The following is a 27671-nucleotide window of genomic DNA, read 5'->3' as shown; positions in this document are numbered from 1 at the left end:
ATAAATGATATTTTCACAGAGAAAAGCAGTTTTTAAATATTTGGATAATTATATACTTCGCTAAGCTACTAACTCAAAATTACTGGAAACTTTTGCTTTTCACCTTTGTAGGTCACAGAATCAGGCTTATTTTACTAGGTACTCATCATTTTCCTTTTCAAAACAATTTCCAGTGACCTAAATAAAATAGGTAGGCATAACAGCACGTACTGAGTTTAATTGGTAATGCAGTGATAGAAATCCTGTGGTGGTTCATTTGATATTTTAAATGATATTATGGCTATAAAAGTAATACACACTTAATGTTAGAAAATTTTAAGTGAAGAATATCAAAAAGAAAGTTGGAAGTAACTATAATCTCACCTTTCAGCATTAGCTCTTAAATTATTGTTTTCGAGAGCTTTTAATATACATATGTTGCGTGTGTATGTATGAGCACATTATTTCTACTTTAATTAAAAATGGAATCAAATTATAAATACAGCTGCTCATCTAATTTGTTTCATTTTTTTATTTGGATTTTTTCTGTCTCATTAAATGCACTAAAGAAGCTGAATGATGTTTCACCATATAATTTATTTGAGCGATACCCAGTTGTCTCAAGTCACTTTCACTTTGTCCAGTTGTAACAAGGAGTAGCCTGGTGTTTCACTCCCTACGTACATCTTTAATTATTTCCTCAACATAAAGTCCTGAAGGTGAAATTTTAATTTAGAATTTTATTCTAAATTAAATTAATTAATTAAATTTGTTAATTTTCTTCAACAAAGAGTTCTCATATTCTAGTATATAGTCTAACATCTCTCATTTGTATCTTCAACAAAGAGTTGTCTTTTTAAATCACTTATCAATTTACAGGATGATATCATGTGGTCTGCGCTTGTGAGGTTGTTTGATCCTGTGAAATCTCCCAGGTGTTATGCCGTTATTGCCCTGAAGAAGCAGCAATGATTTCAATTGAAGCAAGGTATTAGCTATATCTGTTTGTGGAATCTTTTGCTAATTTTGTTTTTCTAAACATTAATACAATGTTATGTAAATGTTAGGTAAATATTATGTAAATATTGAAAAACATTGTTATATATCTTAAATAGATAATAAAACAATAGCTAAAGCAGAATGCCTTAATCCATTTTCCATTGTCAAAGCATACATTAATTAATTTTTTAATATAAATTTATTTTAATTGGAGGCTAATTACTTTACAATATTGTATTGGTTTTGCCATACATCAACATGAATCCACCATGGGTGTACACTTATTCCCCATCCTGAACCCCCTTCCCACCTCATGAAAATATTAGAAAAGGATTGATCTACATTTCTGAATTAGTGCGTCCCTGCTGCCACTGCTGCTGCAAAGTCACTTCAGTCATGTCTGACTCTGTGTGACCCCATAGACGGCAGCCCACCAGACTCCCCTGTCCCTGGGATTCTCCAGGCAATAACACTGGAGTGGGTTGCCATTTCCTTCTCCAATGCATGAAAGTGAAAAGTGAAAGTGAACTCACTCAGTCGTGTTCGACTCTTAGCGACCCCATGGACCGCAGCCCACCAGGCTCCTCCACCCATGGGATTTTCCAGGCAAGAGTACTGGAGTGGGTTGCCATTGCCTTCTCCAAGTACGTCCCTAAGCCATTATAATCTGGGCCTTGTTTACTGTTCAATATTAGAGACTTCTGCTATTTACTGCATATCACATTTTGACGTTTTACTGACTTTACATATGAAAGGTAGAGTTATACTTACAGTAAAACTAGTTGGTCCTGAAGATCATTAGTGTTTTCTTTCACATTTTGAAAGGATTTTTCATATTATCAGGAAGGAAAAAGTCATGCTTAAATAAATACCCAGGGAAGAGGCCAGATATTAAAAGTCCTTAATATAAAGAATATTTTATACTCTGTTTTAGTCTAAATTACATGAGGAAGTATTCTGTGTCCTTAAAGGAATATGCTTCTTGTCATTGAGATATTCACCTTAAAGAATCTTTTTTTAAAATTAATTTATTTTAATTGGAGGCTAATTACTTTACATTATTGTGCTGACTCTTGCCATACACTGACATGAATCAGCCACAGGTATATATGTGTCCCCCCATCCTGAACCCCACCCACCCACCTTCCTCCCTACTCCATCCCTCTGGGTTGTCCTAGAGCATCAGCTTTGGGTGCCCCACTTCATGCATCGAACTTGCACTGGTCGTCTGTTTTACAAATGGTAATACAAATGTTTCAGTGCTATTCTGTCAAATCATCCCACCCTCGCCTTCTCCCACAGACTCCAAAAGTCTGTTCTTTACTGACTTTAAGGATTCTTGGGGCTTTGCATCTTACAAAAGTAAACGATGAGTTGGCACTGAATGAATCATCTGGTGCTGTGTAAAAAGTCAAACGAGGAAAGCAGGAGTGAGCAGGAGAAGACTAGTACTCTGCTCAGGGTGGGGCAGAGTCCTTTCATCAGCAGAAAACGAGGTTTCCAATTTGCACAGAAGTGGACAGGTGGGGGGAGAAAAGACTGTATAAAATTTTCCCAGGAGAAAGAGTAACTGCTTTCTTAAATTTTACAATCTGTCCACAGGTGAGAATAACTTTTTGCTTTGGGTTGTGATACTGAGTTTGTAGCTACTGTATATGTGAAAAGATCCTGATGCTGGGAAATAAATGTGAAAATACCCTGGTGTAGTATATATGTGTGTATATATACTATATATATGTGTGTGTGTACACATATGTACTTGCGTATATGTATATACACATATATACTTATACATAATACATATACATATATAGGTATATATGTAAAAAGACCCAGTATATATTAGAAAAGACCCTGATGCTGGGAAAGATTGAAAGCAGGAGAAAAAGGAGATGACAGAGGACAAGATGGTTGGATGGCATCACCGACTTGATGGACATGAGTTTGAGCAGGCTCCAGGAGATGGTGAAGGACAGGAAAGCCTGGCATGCTGCAGTCCATGGGATTGCAAAGGGTCAGACATGACTGAACAGCAACAGCAATATATGTGAATAGTCAGGTGCTTTGTATACTGAGTAAGATACTGGGAATATTAGCCATTTTTCAAGCTCTTTATGCTGAGAGTTTTGAACATGTACAGAAGTGGAGAGTAGATTATAATAAATCCCCATGTACTCATCACAGACTTCAATAATTGGAAGCATTTACCAATCTTCTTTCATCAGGACACACATGAGCATTCACACATACACACTTGTCACACGTACCCACCTTCCATGGAGAATTTTAAGGCAGATCTCAGGCAACTTGTTATTTTACCTAAATACTTTAGTGTATATTTCTAAGTTAAGGATTTTTTTTCCTATAGTAATCTATCACTTTCATCAAGAGGCTTTTTAGTTCCTCTTCACTTTCTGCCATAAGGGTGGTGTCATCTGCATATCTGAGGTGATTGATATTTCTCCCAGCAATCTTGATTCCAGCTTTTGTTTCTTCCAGCCCAGCATTTCTCATGATGTACTCTGCATATAAGTTAAATAAGCAGGGTGACAATATACAGCCTTGACGTACTCCTTTTCCAATTTGGAACCAGTCTGTTGTTCCATGTCCAGTTCTAACTGTTGCTTCCTGACCTGCATACAGATTTCTCAAGAGGCGGGTCAGCTGTTCTGGTATTTCCCATGTCTCTCAGAATTTTCCACAGTTTATTGTGATCCACACAGTCAAAGGTTTTGGCATAGTCCATAAAGCAGAAATAGATGTTTATGGATGTGAGAGTTGGACTGTGAAGAAAGCTGAGCGCTGAAGAATGGATGCTTTTGAACTGTGGTGTTGGAGAAGACTCTTGAGAGTCCCTTGGACTGCAAGGAGATCCAACCAGTCCATCCTAAAGGAGATCAGCCCTGGGATTTCTTTGGATGGAATGATGCTGAAGCTGAAACTCCAGTACTTTGGCCACCTCATGTGAAGAATTGACTCATTGGAAAAGACTCTGATGCTGGGAGGGACTGGGGGCAGGAGGAGAAGGGGACAACAGAGGATGAGATGGCTGGATGGCATCACTGACTCGATGGACATGAGTCTGAGACAGGGAGGCCTGGCGTGCTGCAGTTCATGGGGTTGCAAAGAGTCGGACACGACTGAGCGACTGAACTGAACTGAATCTATCACTTGTCCTCATTCACATTTCCATGACTGGCTCCAAATGTCTTTGCATATTAATACCTCAGTTGGTTCAGTTCAGAATCTAAGCAGGGTTCACACGTTTGCATCTGATTGATGTGTGTCTTTAGGTTACTTTTTTATTCTCTTTTCTCAGGTTGTTTCCTATATGAGTATCTTTCTCAGGAGCAGAAAACCCTTCCAGGCAACTTTCTTTCCTTTCATAATTTTACTTCTATGTAAAATTTTAAACTTTTTTCTAAACTTCAAATATTCATATAACATTCATTCCTCCTTATAATAAAGAAAAAAGAGGAACCTTATATGGGTAAATCTCTGTTTAGTATTACAAATGTTTTAATACAAAGGAAACTATGTAGTAACTTCCCAGTGTTTTAAAACATTGTCATAAATTGCATTAACCAATGAAGACTTCCCATTTTTTAGTAATCAGAGAGAAATGAGAGATAGCATCCAATTTGCATGAGATGATCTGTACGATCACACTGAGATAACATGTCAGCAAAAAGAAAAGAAATATAATATTTTGGTAGGACTTTATACACATGAATCCCCACTAAACTGTATGTAGACCCTCATCTCATAAAAACTGTCTTTTGAGAGCTCATTTACAAGTTGAACTAAAGAATGGTGCATTGGCAAGAGCACCAGTTCTGACAGTTGCTATCTGGGAGAGTTAAAGCAAAACTTTTAATATCTCAGAGCCTCGTTTGTAAAGTGGGGGTTTATTTAATATTCACTTTATTAACATTTATTGATTCCCTGTCTTCCCAGATGTCTCAGTGGTAAAGAATCCACCTGCCAATGCTGGAGACACGGGTTCGATCCCTGGGTCAGGAAGGTCCCCTGAAGGAGGAAATGGTGACCCACTCCAGTATTCTTGCCTGGGAAATCTCATGGACAGAGGAGCCTGGCGGGCTACAGTTTATGGGATCACAAAGAGTTGGACACAACTGAGCATGCATGCATGCATAATTGAATGTCTACCATGTGTCAGGTATATGTAGGCACTGGCAGTATGGAGACAAACAAGAAATGTCTCCATCCTCAAAGCATTCAGTGAGGAAGACAGTGAAATTACTAATTACAGTCATTAATACTATAATTACTGGACACGGCTGAGAGGATCATGGTATAGGATTCTTTAGGGCATCTTTAGATCAATACACTTGGGGGCAAGAGGGAATCAGTAATGTTAGTACCATAGTTTGGATTCATGTAAATTAAGTTGTGTCCTTGCCTAAGTCACTTAACTATTTGGTGCACTTCAATTTTCTCATCTGCAGAAATAACGTAAGAATAGAATTTATTCCAAGTATGTTATGAGGGTTAAAGGAACAAGTATGTGTCATTCAACTCCCCCAAAACATCTCCAGGCACCCTGTTTATCAAGCAAAATTAAGTTTATTAGAATTCTCTGCAGTAAGAGGAAACTCCTCCTGGACAGTCTCTGAAGAGGAAGTCAGCGGGGAGGATATTTGTAGTATTTCAAAGTCTGGGCTCAAGTAGTTAAAGGTAGCTTTTTTAAGGTGGAGAACAGACAGGGATTTGGGAAAGTTCCTGACCTGATACAAATTTTATGGTTAATATCTATAGCAGGATGAGGGTCTCAAAGCATGTCTTGATGATAAGTAAACTGTTGCTTGATAAGTTAACTCTTTGCCAAGGTGAACAGATTATTTATCTGAGATAAATTAACATATGGGAATTTCCTAAAACAAACAATGAAGTTATTTATTGGTTTATGGTCTTATCTTCCTTGGGCAAAGTTTTCTTGTCACAAATAAATCGTGTTGACACAGGTGGTCTCAGTTCTTAGACTCCATAGCTCTGTCAGATTAGTGCAGATGGTTGCAGTTCTCCTCGTAAAGTACTTAATTCCTGGCACATAATGCATAATATAAAAGCAATAGTTGTGGTTTTTAAATGTCCTAGAGGGAGACAAATGGAAGCTTAACCATCTTTATAACAGTGATTTGTGTAGGGAAAAAAAATGTTTTGTAGGGGAAAAACAGTGATTGTATGTATAGGTATAAATGCCTAGAGTTATACAAAAGGCTTTCTATACCACATAAATCTGATTGTTCTTTAATTTGTGTTTCTTGCTACTGTACATAATAATGATAATTATTATTATTATTACCCTTTTTAACATGCATAATTATTCCAAAGTCTTTGCATGAGTCATGTGGTTTCATTTTTACCAAGGTGTCTAAGAGCTAAATTGAATGTATTTTTAAAAACTTGTTTTTATTTTTTTTTAATTGAAGTATAGTTGGTTTATATATTATATGCTACAGGTATACAACATAGTGATTAATAATTTTTAGATGTTATACTCCATTTATAGTTGTTATAAAGTATTGTCTGTATTTTTCTGCTGTGCCAATCTGATCTCATCACTTCATGGCAAATAGAAGAGGAAAAAGTAGAATCAGTGACACATTTTATTTTCTTGGGCTCTAAAATCTCTGCAGGCAACTGCAGCCACAAATTAAAAGATGCTTGCTCGTTGGTAGGAAAGCTATGACAAACCTAGACAGCATATTAAAAAGCAGTGACATCACTTTGTCAACAAAGGTCCATATAATCCAAGCTATTGTTTTTCCAGTAGTCATGTCCGAATGTGAGAGTTGGACCAAAAAGAAACCTGAACACCGAAGAATTGATGCTTTCGCACTGTGGTGCTGGAGAAGACTCTTGAGAGTCCCTTGGAATGCAAGAAGATCAAACCAGTCCATCCTAAAGTTAATCCTGAATGTTCATTGGAAGGACTGATCCTGAAGCTAAAGCTCCAATACTTTGGCCCCCTGATGTGCAGAGCCATCTCGTTGGAAAAGACCCTGATGCTGGGAAAGATTGAAGGCAAAAGGAGAGGTGTCAGGAGAGGAGGAGATGGGTTAGATAGCATCACCAACATATGTGTGTGTGTGTGTGTGTGTGTGTGTGTGTGTATATATGTACATACTTATGTTCATATATATAATATTTCTATATGCTTCATTTTTTCCTTCCAATTTTATTGAGATATAGTTGATATCCAGTACTGTTTAAGGTATACAGCATAATGATTTTCCTTAAATTCATGAAATGTTTACCACATTATTTAGTGAACATCTGTCATTTCATATAAACACAAAATTAAGGAAACAGAAAAAAATGTTTTCCTTGTGATAAAATCTTTCAGGATTTACTCTCTTAAAAACTTTCATATATAACATGCAGCAATGTTAATTGTATTTAAGTTGTGTACTATATTCCCTAGTACAATACTTACTTATCTTATAACTGAGAATTTGTACCTTTTGACTGCCTTCATTCAGCTCCCCCTGCCTTCCCTTGTAACCACAAATCTGCTCTCTTTTTCTATGAGTTGTTTGCTTTTAAAGTATAATTTATCTACAATTAACACTATGTGATTTGATATTTCTGTACCTGTCAAGGTGATCACCACAATAACTCCAGTTACAATCTGTCACCATTCAAAGATATCACATAGTTATTTTTCAAATTTAATTTGAAGTGTAGTTGATTTACAATGTTGTATTAATTTTTACTGTACAGCAAAGTGATTATCATATATATGTCCTATATGAATATACATACACACACATATATGGGCTTCCCTGGTGGCTCAGCTGGTAAAGAATCTGCCTGCAATGCAGGAGACCTGGGTTCGATCCCTGTGTTGGGAGGATCCCCTGGAGAAGGGAAAGGCTACCCACTCCAGTATTCTGGCCTGGAGAATTCCATGGACTCTATAGTCCATGAGTTCGCAAAGAGTTGGACACGACTGAGCGACTTTCACTTCCCTTCATGTGTATATATATATATATATATATAGAGAGAGAGAGAGAGAGAGAATATGGATGGTGGTGGTGTATGTGCTCAGTCATGTCCCAGTCTTTGCAGCACCATGGACTGGAGCCCACCAGGCTCTTCTGTCCATGGTATTTTCCAGGCAGAATACTAGAGCAGGTTGCCATTTCCTGCTCCGGGGGATCTTCCCAACCCAGGGATCAAACCCACATCTCCTGGATTGGCAGGTGGGTTCTTTACCACTAGCACCATCTGGGAAGCCCATACACACATGCATTCCTTTTTATATTCTTTTCCATTTGTGGTTTATCACAGGATATTGAATATAGTTCCCTGTGCTGTACACTAGGACCTTATGGTTTATCCATTCTACATACAATCATTTGCATCTACTAACCTCAAATTCCCAGTTCATCCCACCTCCCCACCCCTCACTGTACATTTCATAACCATGCCTCATTTGTTTTGCAATTGGAATTTTCTACTTCTTAATCTCCCTCACCTATCCTCCCCCTCCCTAACCTGCTTCCCTCTGGCAATCATGTTTGTTGTCTGTAGCTATGAGTTTATTTCTATTTAGTTATGTTTGTTCATTTGTTTTGATATTTAGACTCCAAATATAAGTGAAATCATTAGCATTTGTCTTACTCTGTCTGACTTATTTCACCTAGCATAATACCTGCCAAGTCTATCCATGTTGTTGCAAGTGGCAAAATTTCATTCCTTTTTTAGCTAGGTAATATTCTTGTGTGTGTGTGTGCGTGTGTGTGCATGTGTGTGTACATGTGTGTGTGCATGTGTGTATGTGTGTGTGTCACAACTTCTGTTTCCATTCATCTGTTGACAAGCCCTAAGGTTGCTTTCATATCTTGGCTATTGGCAGTAATGCTGCAGTGAACACAGGGGTATATGTATCTTTTTAAGTTAGTGTTTTTGTTTTCTTCAGATAAATACCCAAGAGTGGAATTGCTATATCATATGGAAGTTACATTTTTGATTTCTTAAGGAGCATTCATCTGTTTTCCATAGTGGCTGCACCAGTTTATGTCTCCACCAAAGTGCACAAGAGTTCCCCTTTCACCACATCTTCACCAACATTTGTTATTTATGTTCTTTTTGATGATAGTCATTTCTGACAGGTGTGAGGTAGTACCTCATTGTGGTTCTCTTTGCATTTCTCTGATGATTGGTGATATTGATCTTCATCTTTTCATGTTCCTTTTGACTATCTGTATATCTTCTTTGGAAAAACGTCTATTCAGATGTTCTGCTCACTTTTGATTGGGTTGTTTGGGAAGGGTTTTGATGATGTTATATGAGTTCTTTGTATATTTTTCAATATTAACCCCTTATTGGATATATCATATGCAGATATCTTTTCCCATTCAGTAGGTGACTTTTCCATTTTGTTGATAGTTTCCTTTGCTCTGAAAAAACCTTTCCATTTGATGTAGTGCCATTCATTTATTTTTGTTTCCTTTACCTAAGGAGATATATCTAAGAAATACTACTAGATCAGTGTTAAAGAGCTTTCTTCCTTTGTTTTCTTCTAGAATTTTTATGGCTACAGGTCTTACATTTAAGTTTTTAATCTATTTTGAATTTATTTTTGTACATGGTTTGAGAGAGTAGCCCACTTGAATTCTTTTGCATGTAACTGTCCAATTGTCCCAGCACCTTTTATTGAAGAGTCTGTCTTCTCCTCATTGTATGCTCTCGCCTCCTTTGTTGAAGATGAATTACCCATTTACCTGTGGGTTCACCTCTGGACTCTGTTCTGTCCCGTTGAGCTCTGTGTCAGTTTTTCTGCCACTGCCCTATTGTTTTGGTAACTGTACCTTTGTAATACTTGGAATTAGGAAGGATGATGCCGCCAACTCTTTCCTTTCTCAGGACTCTTTTGGCTATTCACGGATTTTTGTTTTTTCATACAGATTTTACATTTATATTTTCTAGTTCTGTGAAAACTGCCACTGGTATTTTGATAAAGTTCCATATGCTTTATTTTTTAATTAATTCATTCATTGTATTTTTTGGCTGCATCTGGTCTTCGTTGCTTTGTGTGGGCTTTCTCTAGTTGTGGCATGTGGGAGCTGCTCTCCAGTTGCAGTGCATGGGGCTTCTCATTGCGGTGGCTTTTCCTGTTGTGAAGCACAGGCTTTAGGTGTGCAGGCTCAGTAGTTGCAGTTCGTAGGCCCTGGAGCTCACTGGCTTCAGTAGCTGTGGCATGAGGGCTCAGTAGTTGTGGCTCATGGGCTTAGTTGCTCCACAGCATGTGAAATCTTCCAGGAAGAGGGATCAAACCCATGTCCCTCCATTGGCAGGCAGATTCTTAAACGCTATGCTACGAGGGAAGTCCTCCTATATGCTTTAAATTTAGGAAGTATACCTTTAAATAACTTTGGAGTCAAAGAAGAAAGCGGAAATGAGAAAATATCTTGAATAATAATGAAAATAATTGAATTATAATGAAAAAATTACATTTTTGATTACACATAATTGTAACTTTTATTAAAAATTACACATCAAAATTTATGAGATAGTTAAACCATGATATAAGGGAACATTAGTTGTGAATACATATTAGAAAATAAAAGACCAAAAATCAAAAGATTAGTGGAAGGAAAATACACAGAGAGATAATTAACACTTCCAAAGTTGGTTTTTAGATTTTAAAAAAACCGGTCACAACTCTGGTAAGAGTAATCATTTAAAAAAATAATAAAACATAGGAATATAAAAGGGGACATCACTATAGATCTTACAGAAATTAAAAAGGTAGTAAGAATAATATGAGCTGCTTTATGTCAATACCTTTGAACATTTATATAAAATGGAAATTTTTCTCAAAGAAATGCAATATGCCAAAACTGCCTCAAGAAGAAAAATAAAACATGAATAATCATATAACTGTTATATTGAATCTGCAGTTAATCCTCTATTAATTCCCTACATCTCAACAAAAGTACTTTGTGGATGTTAAATATAATTGTTATGCACTGTCTTGTTGGTTTACAAGTAAAGACTGAGGAGAAAGATTTCAAAGCTATTACTAGTTCCTAAATTCAGGAGTTTATAATCTAGTCATTGAAACACGTATGTGAGGCATATGGGAGAGGGAAGAGTTAGATAATGACATACTGGAGGAGGCAAAGGAAGTATCCACATAAACACCCAGTGCTTTACCATGAACTGTGTCCTAGACTGCTGACTTCTGTCCCATTCTTCCCCTTAGCTATAGTTTCCTTTAGGTTGTTTATAAATGTGGTCAGTAGAATGGTTTGTTTTCATGGAGGAAAGGACTGTTTAAGAAATAATCTGCTGTGTGAAATATATGCTCTGGTTAACCTGTGACCAAAGGAACTGAAAGTCTCCAAACCTCCCTGATGATTTTTCTTGGCCAGTGATACTACTGACTACATGTATGGGAATTTATTAGTTGATGTATTTATCTCAGTGGATTGCCTCGTTAAGTTTGCAGGTGTTCTGTCAATGAAAGACCTTTTTTTTTTAATTGTACTGTTTTTGTTAGAATTTTCCAATGCACAATCCAGAATAAGAGAGTTAACACATTTCAACACAGAAGAAAGTAGCATGTATTTAAACCTTACGGGAGGAAACGCTTTTAACTTCTACTCAGACAGTTATGATTGAACATGTTGGATTTTAGAAAAATAGAGAAAGTGTGCAAGCTCCAACCTAAAATTCAACACATTGCTTTCCATTTAATCAGCATGGGATTTGGTGTGCATCAGCTGATCAGTTTGAACTAAATGCACACGTATTCTGAGTGAACTGCCTTCTCAGGAAAGAATCCAGTCTTCTAATACCACTACAACTCTTTTAAGAAAAAGAGTTGATGGTGGTTTTGCATTGAGCAAAATATACTCCAATAATGTGTTTCAAGGGAAAGATAAAACAGTTCCAGATCTATTTGATTATAACAACAGACATCTCTGGTGCTCTGGTGACTTCAGACCATTTCCAATTTTAGTAGACAATATAACTGTGCAGGTAAACCTCTGTGAATAAATGCATAAGGGACAGATTTTTAAATCATAAAGAAAAAAATGTTGGTGCTGTATTTCCACTTTAATTCAAAAAGACAGAAACTAAAATTGAAGGCCAAAGAGGGTTCATTTTTAATGTATAGGGTGTTGGCCATCTTTCTAGTATATAAACAATGTCTTTCAAGGCTCTACATTTACATTCACATTACCAGCTTATACAACATTTGGGAAGTCATTCCTTCACAGCAGGTTGTACTGTACTGAGGAATGATATTTAGTAGTTTTGAGGGTCAACATTTACAGTGTAAGAACTGAAAACTTTTGCAAGGTAAATGGTTTTCTTGGATAACTTTTCTCTTATTAACAGCAAATAGTTATTGCTCTTGAAAATAAACAAATTTGAATTTTTTTTAATATGCTTCATATTTTAGATCTCTAGCACAGTTTTAATATCCACTTTTGTTAATGATATTACTGGTAATGTGTTTTCATTCTAATAAATTGGTTGCAGATGCTCAGAGAAGAAAGGATTTCATTAAAATTGCGGCTGTTAATAGCATACCTCCTACCTTTAAGATTAATGAAACAATAGTAAATTCAACCAAAATCTCCTTACTGGTCTATTATTATGAAAATTAAAACTTTATATCTCTTGGAGTTTTGTTTAGTTAAGGAAATAAAGCAATGTTACAGAGCTTCTGAAGGTCATAGTAGCCTAGTGGAATTACATCAAGTATACGTTTATGTTGGAGAAGGCAATGGCACCCCACTCCAGTACTCTTGCCTGGAAAATCCCATGGACGGAGGAGCCTGGTGGGCTACAGTCCATGGGGTCGCTAAGAGTCGGACATGACTGAGCGACTTCACTTTCACTTTTCACTTTCATGCACTGGAAAAGGAAATGGCAACCCACTCTGGTGTTCTTGCCTGGAGAATCCCAGGGACAGGGGAGCCTGGTTGGCTGGCGTCTATGGGGTCGCACAAAGTCGGACACGATTGAAGTGACTTAGCAGCAGCGGCAGCAGCAGCATACATTTATGTCCTGATTTTTAGATTCTAAACTGTCTACAAGATGCAAATGCATGAGAAGGAAAGGATAGCAGTTTGTGGAGGCTAAAATAGAAATGCCATCTTGGAAAAATAAGAAACACAATCAAATCTAATTTTTCCAAAAACAGTGTATATGTGTCTCTGATCAAATAAGATATATATAAGTTCAACAAAACTTTGTTGTTGTTTAGTTAACAAGTCATAAAAAAAATTAACTCTCTTGTGACCCCATGGACTGTCACCCACCAGGCTCCTTTGTCTGAGGGATTTTCCAAGCAATAATACTGGAGCAGGTTACCATTTCCTTCTCCAGGCGATCTTCCTGACCCAGGGATTGAACCTCCATCTCCTACATTGACAGATTCTTTACCACTGAGCCATCTGGGAAGCAACACTTTATTGAATATCAATAACTGGATGTTTTGACACTTAACCTCAATTCTCAGAGCAATAAACTAATTGATTGTGCAGTGGGGATACAGATTGTTAGTATCAAAGCAGTAGTCTGTGCCCAAGGTGCAAGCAAAATACTTAAGAATAGTTCAGCCATTCTTCTTTCACTCTAGGGACTTAATTGTTATCTTAAAAGCATAATGATTTCAGTGCTTTATATCTACTTACAAACTTCCTATTTGTTCTTTCCTTTTGTCTAGCTTTGTGGTCTCCAGACTTTGGTGAGCCAAAGAATTAAGATATATACTACTATATATTCGAAAGTAAGTCACCATGTAAATTTCCCATAGAAATATATTCTTAATACATTTAAGAGATCTTTCAGCTGTTAGTTGGTTAAAAAAAAAAAAAAAGATTCAATGATAACAATCCCATTGACATTCCAAATAATATATTTTGTTTTTACTACTTTGTATAATAGATTCATACTTAACTTTTATTATCTCATAAGTATATGAAAGTTAAAATCAGAACTTTGCAATTTAAAGTTAAAACTTATAGCCAAGGCCACTTTTGAAAGAATTGAACACCAATGATAGTAGTTAGTTTTAACTTGCCTAGGAAGATCAATGAATACCAAGAAACTTCCTGCCCATGGTATTCATTTTAATTTAAAAATAAATCTCAAGATATTTACTAAAAATAGACCTAAAGTAATTGCTAATTATTTAATACCAACTACTTTGACATTTTACATATTGTATATACAAGGGCCACCCCAAAAGAATCAGAGTGGGGATTTTATAAAGAGGCCTGTACATGAAATTTGAAAATTCCAAAGAAAATTTCAAAAACTAACCAAATAGATGACTGACTGCATAGCATAATGTTAGAGCAGCAACATTCAAAACAGCTTGTGGGCATATAGCACTGCTTAAAACTTCAACATGTGTGTTAAAGAGTGTATTTCTTGGTTACCAATACTGATCTTTCTGGACATCAGAGTGATAAATTAAAATTGTAAGAAATATTCCAATATATAACACTTCTTACATTGAAGTCCACGTGAATGGTGTGCTTACATGTCCACAGATTAGCTTCCAGCCATAGAAATAATATGGAAAGCAAAGACTAAGCTGGAAATTCCCTGCATCACATTTTTTTTCCCCTTGGAATAAGCTGAGCCTAAGAGTCCTATTACTCAGAAATGGACTCTGCAGACCACCAGCATCAGCGTCACCTGGGAACTTGTTAAAAATGCAGAATCTGAGTCCCTACCCCAAATCAGAATTGGTATTTTTAAGGAGATCCTGAAGTGCTTAACATTTGAGAAGACACATTCTTTAAGGCTCCTCTGAGATACTTTTATGCCCAAGAACACACAAGACATCGCCAGGCCCCCTAGTGTCTGCTGCATTTCAAGGTTAGAGAGCATGGAGATCCCCAGGGGACTCACTCACAGATCTGCCCTAAGTGGACCACATTTTGACTAATGCACAAGAGGTCTGTATCTAAGAAAGAATACCTACCAAAGAATAAATACAAAGGAGACCAGAGTTTCACAAATCCCTTCTGAGTGCAGCTGACTTTTAACAGACATTACCCCAACAAGACTTGTTAATAAATTTGGGGATTGAATTGTGGAGTATTTTGCAGCCATTTTTCAACTGACTATGGCTGTCTTTTTAATATAAGGTCAAAGATTTAATTTGAAAGTAAAATTTAAGAATGTGAAAATGTTCTGTGTTATCTGTATATCTACCATAAAACTCTAACTTATATGCATATAGCTTAGGAACAGCTCTTCAGAAGGCCTTCATATCTTTTGATAGACTCTCCACATTGTATACTGTGCTTTTCCTGTTTATCTCTGATTATGGTATCTTTCACCCATGTGATCTTTTCTGGAAATAAAATTAGCAAGCCAGTAGGCACTGGAATTTGCACAGAATTTATTTAAAAAGTCAAGATACAGTGAGTCTTTTGAGGCAAACAAATCAGGTTCCTGGGCTAAACCTCAAATTGCTCTAACATACAAGCTATCATTTGTACAAATCCATGAGAAATGAATGAAGAATTTGGCTCTCAAATAATATGGTCATGCCATTTAGAACATTTTACTTTCTTTTTGTTTTAAAGGAAAATATAGTTAAGTTACTTATATTCCCACCACCAAGTAGTTATTTTTATTTAGTTCACACATATTTATTGTTTACATTTGCCTTAACAGTCAACATGCCATTTATATTCTGCCTCTTTTACTTAACATTATGTATCAAATGTTTCCCCATGATTCTACACTGCCTTCATCATGATTATTTTTAATGACCTGAGCCCATCCTAATGACATTTACTCTATTTATCCATTATTTTATTATTAGACTTCCAGCCAACTTCTTGCTTTATGCCTAAGACTACTGCAGATGCCTTTGAACACATGACATTCTTTTCTTCAGTCATTTACTTTCTATGAATATATTCTCAGAAGATTAATAATGCTATTAAATGCATTGTATACATTAACTATTTAGGAATTCTGCTTTTTCTTGAGCCAGGGGTGAATTTCCCTTTTTTAAACAAATATATGGGACATTTGGATTTAGTTCTTTTCATAAAAGTTGCCAGCTTGGGAAATCATTGATGGTTAAACATAGAATCCACAGAAAATTTCGTAACAATGAATGGCAAACCCTGAATAGGATCCTGCCTCCATATTTATACATCAAATACAAGGAAACATAGGCAAGCAATATACTAGACAGAAACCAATTCAGATCACTGAAGCCTACATAAGTGGGCCAATAAATTAAATTCAAATATGCCCTCCAAAAATGCACAAATGACCCGTCACCAAATACAAAGAGTTTTTCTATGTCCCTTATTTGATTATTTTTTAAAAATAACCTACAATTTATTCTTTCCTGCAAATCCTGTTTTTCTCCACCCAAAGTATCCACCTCGTCTAGTTAATGCTAAACGCATATAGTTTAACTGGAATTATGAACAGACAGAGAAGGCCAATTTAAACAGATGTCATAATAAAAAAAAAATTTATCCCACTTACATGTATTAGTTAATAGATGTCAAAATGGCCAATTTGACAGGAAGAGAAGAAGGAGCCACTTCAGTTACAGATTTCATGAAATCTGCCCCCCCCCCCCCCCCCACAATAGTTCCTCTTATATGCAGTCCAAAGGTGTTGCATAAGCCCCTTCCTGGCAGGCAGGGATACATCATCAATTTCTTTGACAGTTCTGAAAGTCTACTATTCAAATTGCTCTTTCACCATTGCAGTCTCCATGGAAAGCTCCAATATGTTAACATAATTCCAGGTTCACTATTCTCAAATGTGCTGGCATCTGAGAGCTCTCTCTGAAGGAGTCTTCTTGAATGGCCAGATCTGTTTTAAAAATTTTAGAGGTGACTCCAACTTTATGTTTCTCTTATACACATACATACCATTAAACAGAGTGTCCTTGGCAACTACTCAAATTTTAAAAGGTTTTTTAAACTCCAAATGACATGATGGATTATAATAATAATGCCAACTAAATATTTATTGAGTGCCTACTCTGTGCTTGGTGCTGTTCTAAGCATTTTATATTTATTAACTTAGTTAATCCTTATAACAATCCTAAGAGGAAGGGACTATATTATTTCTGTTGCTTTACTAAAGGGAAAATTGAAATATAGAGAGGTCAAGCAACTTGCTCCAAGTAAGAGGAAGCATGAGAATGGTAAAATCAAGGTTCAAATCCAGGCAGCTGGCTTCAGGGTCCAACTACTTAACCACTACAGGTAATGTCTTACCTCTTGATTAAGGGTCTTGATTGTTTAAGGGTCTTCTGTGTTGGTCTTCTTAATTTTTTCAGCTTCCTCTTGAGAAAATCAAGATATTGGTGGGTGCATAACCCTAAAAACCTCAAGTAATTGATTCTTTCTTGGTTGTCCTACCTCTAAAGGGTAGGTCTCATAATCTGCCAATCAGACAGAACCGTTTTTGCAAATGGCCAGAAAAATATTTGTTTTGGTTTTTTTTCTTAGGCACCTAAAAAAGGTTCCATTATTGAAAGGGCTCAGATGGTAAAGAATCTGCCTGTGGTGTAGGAGAACCAGATTCAGTCCCTGGGTCAGGAAGATCCCCTGAGAAGGGAATAGCAACCCACTCTAGTATTCTTGCCTGGACAGAGAAATCTGATGAGTTTCAGTCCATAGGGTTGCAGAGTCAGACACGACTGAGCCACTAACACTTTAACGCTTTCAAAATCATACGTAAAGTGATCTTGAACTTTATGCCCAAAATAATAATATTTTCATTATTTTTTTTATATTGAAAAATTAAAGCTGAAAGTTCAAGTCATTTTTTCCAAAAATAACTAAACCTGGGAAGTGCTCAAACTCAAATGACAATTATGGACAATATTTAGAGAAAGCCACTCCATGACATGTCTGGAACAAGACAGACAAGAACATTCTCAACATCTGTCTTCTGACTAATATGTTATTGCTACTTTGTAACAGAGACTACTTTCAACCCACTTTAATTCTCCTGACTTCTAGATTTTAAAAAAAGAACAGTCATTGAATGTCTCTAGCTTTTTTACAACCTCCATTTCAAAACTGTATACCTTGTGTTTTTAAATCCTCGCTACAACCTTGCACTACAAGCCCAAATCCTGTAAGAAGCTCCTAAAAACTCTTCTCTTACTGAGACAACCCACGATTCTCCTGGAGTGCTTCTCTGCTGGCTTTAGTAGAGAGATAAATCTAACTTGGATGGGAGTTTTGTTCTTAGTCTTCTCGGTTGATGGGCTATAAAAGTTTCTAGATTGTCTTAGTGGAAGTTGGTGCTAAAGTACACTGAAGCAGTATCAGGGAGAAAATAAATTCTGTTTCAGATATGTTGCATGTAGGATGCTTTTGAGAAATTCAAGTAATATGAAAGAAGCACTGGTTCAAAAGGGTTTGTGGAACAAAGGGGGAGCCTGGATGCAGATTTCAAAGTTATCAAGAGATAGATGGAAATTAAAGCTGGAACATGTATGAGATCACTCAGTACAAAAAGCATAAGAAGAGAATAAATAAACTGGAACTCCGGTGTTAAGCTTCTGTAGAGAAGGCTGAACAGCAAAGGTGGCTGAGAAAGCACATCCAAAGATAAAGCAGAAAACCAGGGGCAGATCATCACATGAGTCAAGGAAGAGGATATTTCAAGGCCTATGGAGTAACCAATGGTTGAAAATCATTTGAAAGAGCAAATAACAAGAGAATGGAAATTTTTCTGTTGGAGTCCATCACTGAAACTTTTATGAGAGGTTTTTCAGAACTTTGATGAAAGCAGAAGTCAGAATGCGGAGAAGTATAAGTAAGTAAGTAAGTAAAGTCGCTAAGGTAAGCTAAATGAAGAAAGAAGGATAATTCAGTATGATAGTGCTGTAAATAGTGATTAAAAGAATTGGTTCTAGAGAGAGACTGATGGAGTTGAAATTGTTTCCATCACTAGTTATGTGTCTTAGTGAGGTTACTTATTTCTGCTTCACTTTCTCCATCTGTCAACTGGGGGAAAAACGGTAACTGACCACATGCAGTTGTGAGCAGGAAGAGATCAAGTAACAGAGATCCTTTTATATAGTAACATCTCAGTAAGGACTAGCAACAAGTATTGCAAAAACATGAGAGAGTATGACTTCTTTAGGGACTTGAAATTTGATGAAAGAGAACAGGGAGTATTGAGATAAGAACAGCCAGGTTGAAGGGGTCCCAAACATAGAAGCCTTGAGTGCTATACATTTCCTCTCAAGACAGAAAGGTTTATTGAGGGGATTTAGGGAGAGAGTGATGTGACTGTAGGTCTATTTTAGAAAAGTCACTATGACTGTATAGCCTACAGGATAGATTAGAGTAGAATTCATTGAAGGCCAGACAGCAGTTAGGAGCCCATTTCAAAAATCTAAATGAAAAGAGGCAATGCCTTGATTAAGGCAGAGGAAGTAGAAATGAAAAAAAGACTTAAGGAGATAAAATTATTACGACTTGATTACTGGTTATATATTGTAAATAAGAAGTCTAGGATACTCACCCTTCACCTCCCAACACGTTGCTGATGTGGGTGGCTAGCTGGATAGTACAGTAATTTACTGAGGAGGAGGAGGAGTCTGTGAAGAAACAGAGGTCTAAGGGGTGCTTGGGGATTAGGGGTTTCTTATTGTTCAATTTTGGATTTGCTGGGCTTGGGGAATACCCAAATATTAAAGATATCCCATATGCAAACTAGAACCCTTAGGAAAGTTTCAGCTCAAGATCTGTAAGTGGTTATTTAAGTCATGAGTGTCCAAGTAGTTACTGAGGAGGAATATCTCTAGAGAGGAGTATTGAAAAAAATGTTACACAGAGATTTATCTAGGAAAATATTGGTTGACAGACAGATGTTCAATCTTCTTGAAAATTTGGTGGAAGACCAATGATGGCAGCTGCCAGAGCCAGTTAACATCCTCAAATGGGCTGCTTTAGTTCAAAAGCAGAGAATCAACGATGAGACTAAGAGTGGGCACCAGGGAGAAGGCTAACCCCTCTCTCCTCCATTCAGCCTCCCAGTGTCTCCTTGTGGTCCATGTGATGTCAGAAAATCAGCATCCTGCACTGGAGAGGTTGACAAGTGGTTCCTGTAAAAGTAACCCAGAGGGATGCTATGGAGAGGGAGTTGGGAGGGGGGTTCAGGAGTGGGAACTTATGTACACCCGTGGCGGATTCATGTTGATGTATGGCAAAACCAATACAGTATTGTAAAGTAAAAATAAATAAATAAATGAAAAAAAAAAAAAGTAGCCAAGCTTCAGGAGGCATGCATGTGTTAAGTGAGAAACGTGATGGCATAGGGTCATTGGTTTTCTGTGAAGAAGGATTTCCAGATGCTCTTGGTGGAAAGGACAGCAGCAATGGGAGAGTGAGTGAGAAGCAGAAAGAAGCCAGTAGGTTAGATGTCAGAGCACGAACAGGCAAGATGATGGGCACTGCAGCTACTTTGTCCACTTGGGAAGGATGACAAGGTGAAGGCAGGTAGTTCCGAGTTGTTGGAAACCCAAACAGAGGCCACGAGAGGCTTCTGTCTCCAGGCGTGATAATCACCTCATCCCAGGCAGTAGATATTGCACACTTAGCCCAAGTCACACCCTTTGCGTTTTTGCCTGGTGAGCCCTGCTCACAGTTCACAACCCACCTGAAATGTCATCTTTTCAGGAAAAACCAGGACTCTGGTGGAGCATATACCAGATAGTGGAAGGCTATTTTTAAAATAGTGGAAAATGACTATACTAAAATAATAGCAGTAACAACAACATTGAGTCATGAGCTGGGGAGCCTGTGTTCTGTTCCTGGTTTTGCCACCATCTGTGTGACCCTGGACAAGTGACTTGACCTCTTCAGGCCTCAGTTCTCTTATTCATATGATGAGAGAGTTTATACAGTGAGCGTCAGTGAGAGACATTATGTTATGTGAATAATGAGCGAATTCATATAATGAAAGCCAGTGAGTTCTGTGATACTTCATGAGTAGCCCGTGACACCATGGCCATTGCTGGGTGGAGAAGCAGCATGCATCCTGGCTGGGCTGTCCTAGCATGCTGTCAGGATTGGCAGAAACCCCTGCCAATGAATCAGCATCATGGAGCATCCCAGAGAAATCAGAAAGCAAGCCCTACAGGCAGCCTCGCTTTCCTTGGTGAGTGCCCTCAACAGCAGAGCCTGTTTGCTCTTACAGGACTAGGATGGTTCCTTTACGTTGGATTTTCTAGCAGATCCATTTAGGATATCTCAGAATCTGCAGGATCATTTGATTACCTGTTAACTCTTAGGGAGGTGATGAGAAGTAAAGAAGTGAAGGGGAAAGGACCTTGCAGAGTGGACTTAGTGTCCTTTGTCAGCCTTTTCGCTTTCCTGCAGTTTACCCACATCACTTCTTCCCTCCTCCCACAGTATCATTTAAAGAGATGCCTTCTCCATTTTCTAAGGATAGTTCTGTTATCTGTGCTCATAGGTCGAAACCCACTACTCTAGTACTGAACAGGGGCAAATACCTAAAGTAAGAAAGTATATGTTTGAGAAGTGAGGAAAAGGGCAACCATCTCTAGACTGTATGTCCTGGATCAACATCAGCCTCCTCCTTTTCCTTTATATTAGAAAGTTTGAGGTAAGGATCCTGATGAAGGGGAAACCACAGTTCTACCTCTCCACTTCTGCCCCTCATTCACTGCCCACTCACTCCCCACCATCCCAGCAGCTGGCATCCACATCACCAGATCTGCAGGATACTTTCCTGTCTGTACAGGGTCTGCCATTGTTGAAGAATCCCTTCCGTAAACTTACTTAAACTACAGATATCATTCTGCCCAACTAACCACATTCTTCTCTCCTCGCTCATATCTCTCCTCTCAAAGGGATGAACACAGCCAGCCACGTTTTATACCCGAGACTCTTGGGACCATAGGTGATTGGAATGTGAGTACACACCTGGTCAATGTATCCTGGATCCTTGATGAGACCTGGCCCTACAAGTTAAACCAATCAGATTCTCCCTTTCTCAGGAATTTGAAATAGACAACAGTATGGGGTGAGAGTTGAAAGGTCCTGGTATATGAAGAGATTCTAGAGGCAGTTGTTTGATCATGTAAGCCCAAAGTTATGAGGGTCAGAAATTATGAATGAGCCGAGAAAGAGGTCCTTAGAGAGAAAGAGAGAAAGCCAATACAAAGAGAGAACCAGAAAGGCCAAAAGATTCAGGGAGATGGAGAGAACATATGACTTCCAAGTGTTGCTTCCCAGAAGCCAAAAGAGACACTTTGGCCTCCCGTTGTCTGTTCTCTCTCCGCCCTCCACGAACTCTTCTCTATTTGTCCTTTAACTGTTGTTGGTTTGTTTAGTTGCTAAGTTGTGTCCGACTCTTTACAACCCTATGGACTGTATCCTGCCAGGCTCCCCTGTGCATGGGGTTTCCCAGGCAAGAATACTGGAGTGGGTTGCCTTTTCCTCCTCCAGGGGATTTTCCTGACCCAGGGATTGACTCCACATCTGCATTGGCAGGTGGATTCTTTACGCTGAACCACCAGGGAAGCCCCCTTTAACTATTAGCCTTTTCCACTGAAGGTTCTGCCCTTCGGCCTTTCTCAGTCCACGCAGGTGGTGCTAGTGGTAAAGAATCCCCCTGCTAGTGCAGGAGACATAAGAAAGTCGAGTTCAATCCCTGGATTTGGAAGATCCCCTGAAGGAGGAAATGGCAACCCACTGCAGAATTCTTGTTTGGAGAATCTGGGCAGAGGAGCCTGGCAGGCTGTAGTCCATTGGACAGAGGAGCCTGGTGGTCTGCAGTCCATTGGATCACAAAGAGTCATACACAACTGAAGTGTCTTAGCACACACACACACTTGCCATGGGACGTGGTCTTGGCTTCCAAAAGCCTATACCTGATGGTGCTCACGTCTGAATCTATGCTAGCTCTCTTTCTCTCTCTAATCTCTCCACTGAGCTCTAGACCTGTTTATTCATCTGCCTTACGGACACTGCCATTCCCCATGGGCATTCCACCAGCACTTCAAAATACACATGTCTAAAGTCAAACTTATGGTCAAACCTACTCTTCCTCTAAAACTCCTTTTCAGTGAAAGAAACTTTCAGTGGAAAAATAAGTAACCTTAGACTTCTGCTCCTTAGATCCATTGGAACGTTCAGTTTAGTCACTCAGTCATGTCCAACTCTTTGCAACCCCATGAACACATCAGGGCTCCCTGTCCATCACCAACTCCCAGAGTCCACCCAAACCCATGTCCACAGAGTCAGTGATGCCATCCAGCCATCTCATCCTCTGTCATCCCCTTCTCCTCCTGCCCCCCAATCCCTCCCAGCATCAGGGTCTTTTCAAATGAGTCAGCTCTTCACATCAGGTGGCCAAAGTATTGGAGTTTCAGCTTCAGCATCAGTCCTTCCAATGAACACTCAGGACTGATCTCCTTTAGGATGGACTGGTTGGATCTCCTTGCCGTCCAAGGGACTCTCAAGAGTCTTCTCCAACACCACAGTTCCAAAGCATCAATTCTTCGGTGCTCAGCTTTCTTTATAGTCCAACTCTCACATCCATACATGGAAAAAACCATAGCCCTGACTAGACAGACTTTTGTTGACAAAATGTCTCTGCTTTTTAATATGCTGTCTAGGTTGGTCATAACTTCCCTTCCAAGGAGTGAACGTCTTTTAATTTCCTGGCTGCAGTCACCATCTGCAGTGGTTTTGGAGCCCAGGAAAATGAACATTGAGTCATAGTCATTCAGCCTCCAGCGTTTCTCGTCGCTGCTCCTTTTCTCCGGTCCTACTGCTACTGTCTTAAGCTCAGAGACTCAGAACTGCCCTTTTGGTTTCCTTGGCATCAGTCTTCTACCCTTGCTTATAACTCTTCTGTGGCTTTCCCATTTTCTTACAGGAAAACCCAAACTCTTAAGCTGTGGTGTCCAGTTCTTCTAGATGCTTCCCTGCCTACTTCATCCACACAGTCCTTCTCTGCACTCCCTATAACCCCAGTTGCAAATGATTCAGACTTTCTGCAACTCCCACAGCATATCAAGTGTTGCCTCCATCTGGACATTGCTCTCCCGGATCCTTCTTCCAGGAAGGCTAACATCCCTTTCTCTTCCTGTCAACACTTTCCTGTGTTGTTCTTCAGTATTTATGAGCCTGCCCCCACATTTAAATCCCTAGCCTTTTATTACACCCCAACTGTACTCTGCACAGATGACTGTGACAGCATCAATATCATAGCACTTAATTTTAAAATGTTTGTATTCCTCTGTTCGACCTAGAAGGGCAGGAAATCTATCATTTTTACTGTTTGTCCTGTGCCTAGCAGTGAAAGCATCCAGAACATGCTGTAGAGGAAAGGAAGGAAATGAATACACAGGGAGCGGGGAGGGGCCCTTGTACCTAACAGCTTCCAGGGGAGGGAAGGACCTGAGAGGAGGAATATTCGCCTGCCAGAATAAAATGGTGAAAGCAAGCTGAATACATTCTCCTCAAGAGTGGGAAGCCACTTGATTTCTGCATTGTAAGGAAGATCATTTTCCTGGGCACGTGCCGGGGGAGTTGGAAGGCAGGTAATGCATGTTTCCTCCCTTAGCCATCCTGCTGCCCCAGGACTGCAGGCAAATATAAGTCTCAGACTTGCACAGGTTTCCTCGCTGTGAGTCTCTTCCCTGTCTGGTTAACACTTTCTCACTCTCCACGTGTCCTCCTATGTGTCAGTTACTGTGAGCTAACATTCTGCCCACACTTCCAAAGAACTGATGCTTTTGAACTGTGGTGTTGGAGAAGACTCTTGAGAGTCCCTTGGACTGCAAGGAGATCCAAGCAGTCCATCCTAAAGGAGATTAGTCCTGGGTGTTCATTGGAGGGACTGATATTGAAGCTGAAAGTCCAATACTTTGGCGACCTCATGCGAAGAGTTGACTCATTGGAAAAGACTCTGATGCTGGGAGGGATTGGGGGCAGGAGGAGAAGGGGACGACAGAGGATGAGATGGCTGGATGGCATCACGGACTCGATGGACATGATTTTGAGTGAACTCCGGGAGTTGGTGACGGACAGGGAGGCCTGGCGTGCTGTGGTTCATGGGGTCGCAAAGAATCAGACATGACTGAGCGACTGAACTGAACATTCTGCCCACACTTCCACCAGCACCCCAACCAGGGGCCAGAGCACCATCTAAATCACTGCCATGTGGTCGTGAGAGCACAGGAGCAGTATTGGCACTCCTCCTTCCTTATCTGCCCTCAATTCTGGGCCGAACTGACTCAAAGGCAAGAGCCACAAGAAAACCATTGACTCTCCAGATTCTGACATAGAGTATTGTTCAGTCTCATATGTTTAATAAAGGCTTTGAACTTTAATTATCAATATATAATATGTTATACATCATCATTATGTATGGTACAAGATGAAATAACCCAAAGCTGGCAATACTACAACATTCTAAACGGAAGCATTAAAGACACTCTGAATGGACCACATAGGCTGGAGGACAGCCTAAGCAGTAGGTTTTTGAATGGGAATACAGACGGCAGAGGTACATTTCTGTGCCAAGGACCCCTTGGGCCCCTTCTCAAGCAATTTTAAAAAATATATAGTGAAATACAATACTTTGGCCATTTGTTGCAAAGAGCAAACTCGCTAGAAAAGACCCTGATGCTGGGAAAGCTTGAAGGCAGAAGGAGAAGGGGACATCAGAGGATGGGCTAGTTAAATAGCATCACCAACTCAATGGACATGAATTTGAGAAAACTCCGGGAGATAGTGGAGGACAGAGACGCCTGGCATGCTGCAGTTCATGGGGTTGCAAAGAGTTGGACGTGACTTAGCAACTGAACAACAACAAAATACATAATTTGGCAAGGGAAACTAATCATATTGAGATCGTTAACAACAAAGTTTTTTAAAATTATAATTCAGTAATATGTGTCTTTTTTTATTACTCATTAAATAATGAGATTAAGTTGCAGTTCTAAAAGCCACTGTGATTTTGAAGTAACAGCCAGTGTAAGAAATTCCTGAAGACATCAGCCGCAACTGCAATAGGACATGAAAATGTCTGCACCTTCTCTTGGCAGTGGTTTCAAGTACTGCCAGTCCTATTGAAGTTTGTTGTACACATTTATAATTGAAGGAAACACTGAGTTTCAGTCAGAGGTTAGTGCAAATAAGTAAGTTTTGTTCAAGATCCAAGATTATGGATGACCTAAATTCTACCTGTGGATCTGCTACACTGGATAAACCTTCAATCTGTGGGACACAGGAAAACAGACCACCTAAAATAACAATTATGAATAGCAACTCTTCTGTATTTGGAGGAAAGATATCTTCCCAAATCAGCACAACCTTCTACCTATACTGTGTGATAAACGATTTCAGGAGTACTTAGGTTTATGAAGGATATAATTATTCCTTTTTTTATTTAAAATGTTAAATTTTACAAGGCTTACTATAAAATTATAGTAATCAAGAGTGTGATATTTGTCTGGAAGCAGTTATATAGGTGAATGGAACCAACTAATGAATTCAGAAATACATCTACACATATATAGTCAGTGGATTTCTGACAAAAGTGTCAAAGCTTTTCAAGGGGTTAAAAAAAAGTACTCTTTTCAACAAGAAGTGCTAACCAATGATTAGGTATCAAAATGAAAAAACAAAATCTCAACCCTTACCACATGTCACATAGAAAACTTTATTTGAAATGAATTTTAGAGCTAAATTTAAGAGGAAATGAAGCCTTCTAGAATAAAATGTGGGAGGAAATATTTGTTACCTTTGGTTAAGGAAAGGTTTCTTGAAAAACAAAAACTGTAAGCCATAAGTGAAAAATTTGACAATTGGTCTTCATAAAATTTAAAATGTCTGCTCTTCAGAAGAAAATGAAAAACAGGACCCAGATTGATAAGAAATATTTGCAAAGCGCATTTCTAATGAAGAGTTTGTAGACAGATTACATAAATAGTGAAATAAAAACTCAGCAAAAAGAGAGGCAAAAGATTTGCACAATATTTCACCAGGAAATACATACAAATAGCAATGAACACATGTAAAACTATAAAATATCATTATTCATCAGGGAAAATGAACTAAAAGGAGATAACCACTACATGCCCATTCGAATGGCTAAAATTAAATGGATTAATACTACTAACCTGGAGACAACCAATGGAGCTCTAAAGATTGCTGGTGGAAATGCAAATAACACAATTATTTTGGAGAACAATTGGCAGATTTTTACAAAATTGAACATACTTACCATACTTAGCAACAATTCCAGAAATGTTTACCTAAGAGAAATGAAAACAGAGGTCCATACAGCAAATGTTAATTGTAGCTTTATTCCTAGTAGCCAAAAGCCCATCAGCAGCAAAATAGATAAAAATATTGTGGTATTACAATATACAGTAGAATACTTCTCAGCAATAGCTGGCAATGAACTACTGATAACAGCAACAATATATGTGAATTTCAAAAGCATTGCTGTAAGTGGACAAGCAAAATAAGCTGGACACATGCTGTACATGCTGTATCTATGACATTAACACAACATTCTAGAAAAGTCAAAGCTGTAGAACCAAAGCAGATTGGATTGGTTGCCACTGGACTGTGGGTGATGGGAGGAATTGCCTACAGGGGTCATAAGGGAACTTCCTAGGGTGATGCAAATGTTCC

At 38.5% G+C, this 27671-nt stretch overlaps 1 protein-coding gene across 2 annotated transcripts in view; it reads left to right on the top strand.

Annotated features, from left to right (window-relative positions):
- The window catches only part of METTL25 (methyltransferase like 25), a 108423-nt gene extending 100910 nt beyond the window's left edge, over positions 1-7513 (top strand). Inside the window, exons 12-13 of one of the 2 annotated variants that reach the window (XM_040234492.1) lie at positions 859-967; positions 6773-7513. In XM_040234492.1, the coding sequence (XP_040090426.1) occupies positions 859-951 (93 nt within the window). In that variant the 3' untranslated portion in view covers positions 952-967; positions 6773-7513. Of the gene's footprint in view, positions 1-858; positions 1117-6772 lie in introns of those variants that run through there. The other variant, XM_040234491.1, reaches the window with a different exon arrangement.
- The last annotated feature ends 20158 nt before the right edge of the window (positions 7514-27671 follow it).

The sequence above is a fragment of the Oryx dammah genome, unplaced genomic scaffold, assembly GCF_014754425.2.
Source record: "Oryx dammah isolate SB20612 unplaced genomic scaffold, SCBI_Odam_1.1 HiC_scaffold_29, whole genome shotgun sequence".
Lineage (NCBI taxonomy): Eukaryota > Metazoa > Chordata > Mammalia > Artiodactyla > Bovidae > Oryx > Oryx dammah.
This window is presented reverse-complemented; position numbering and strand designations above follow the sequence as displayed.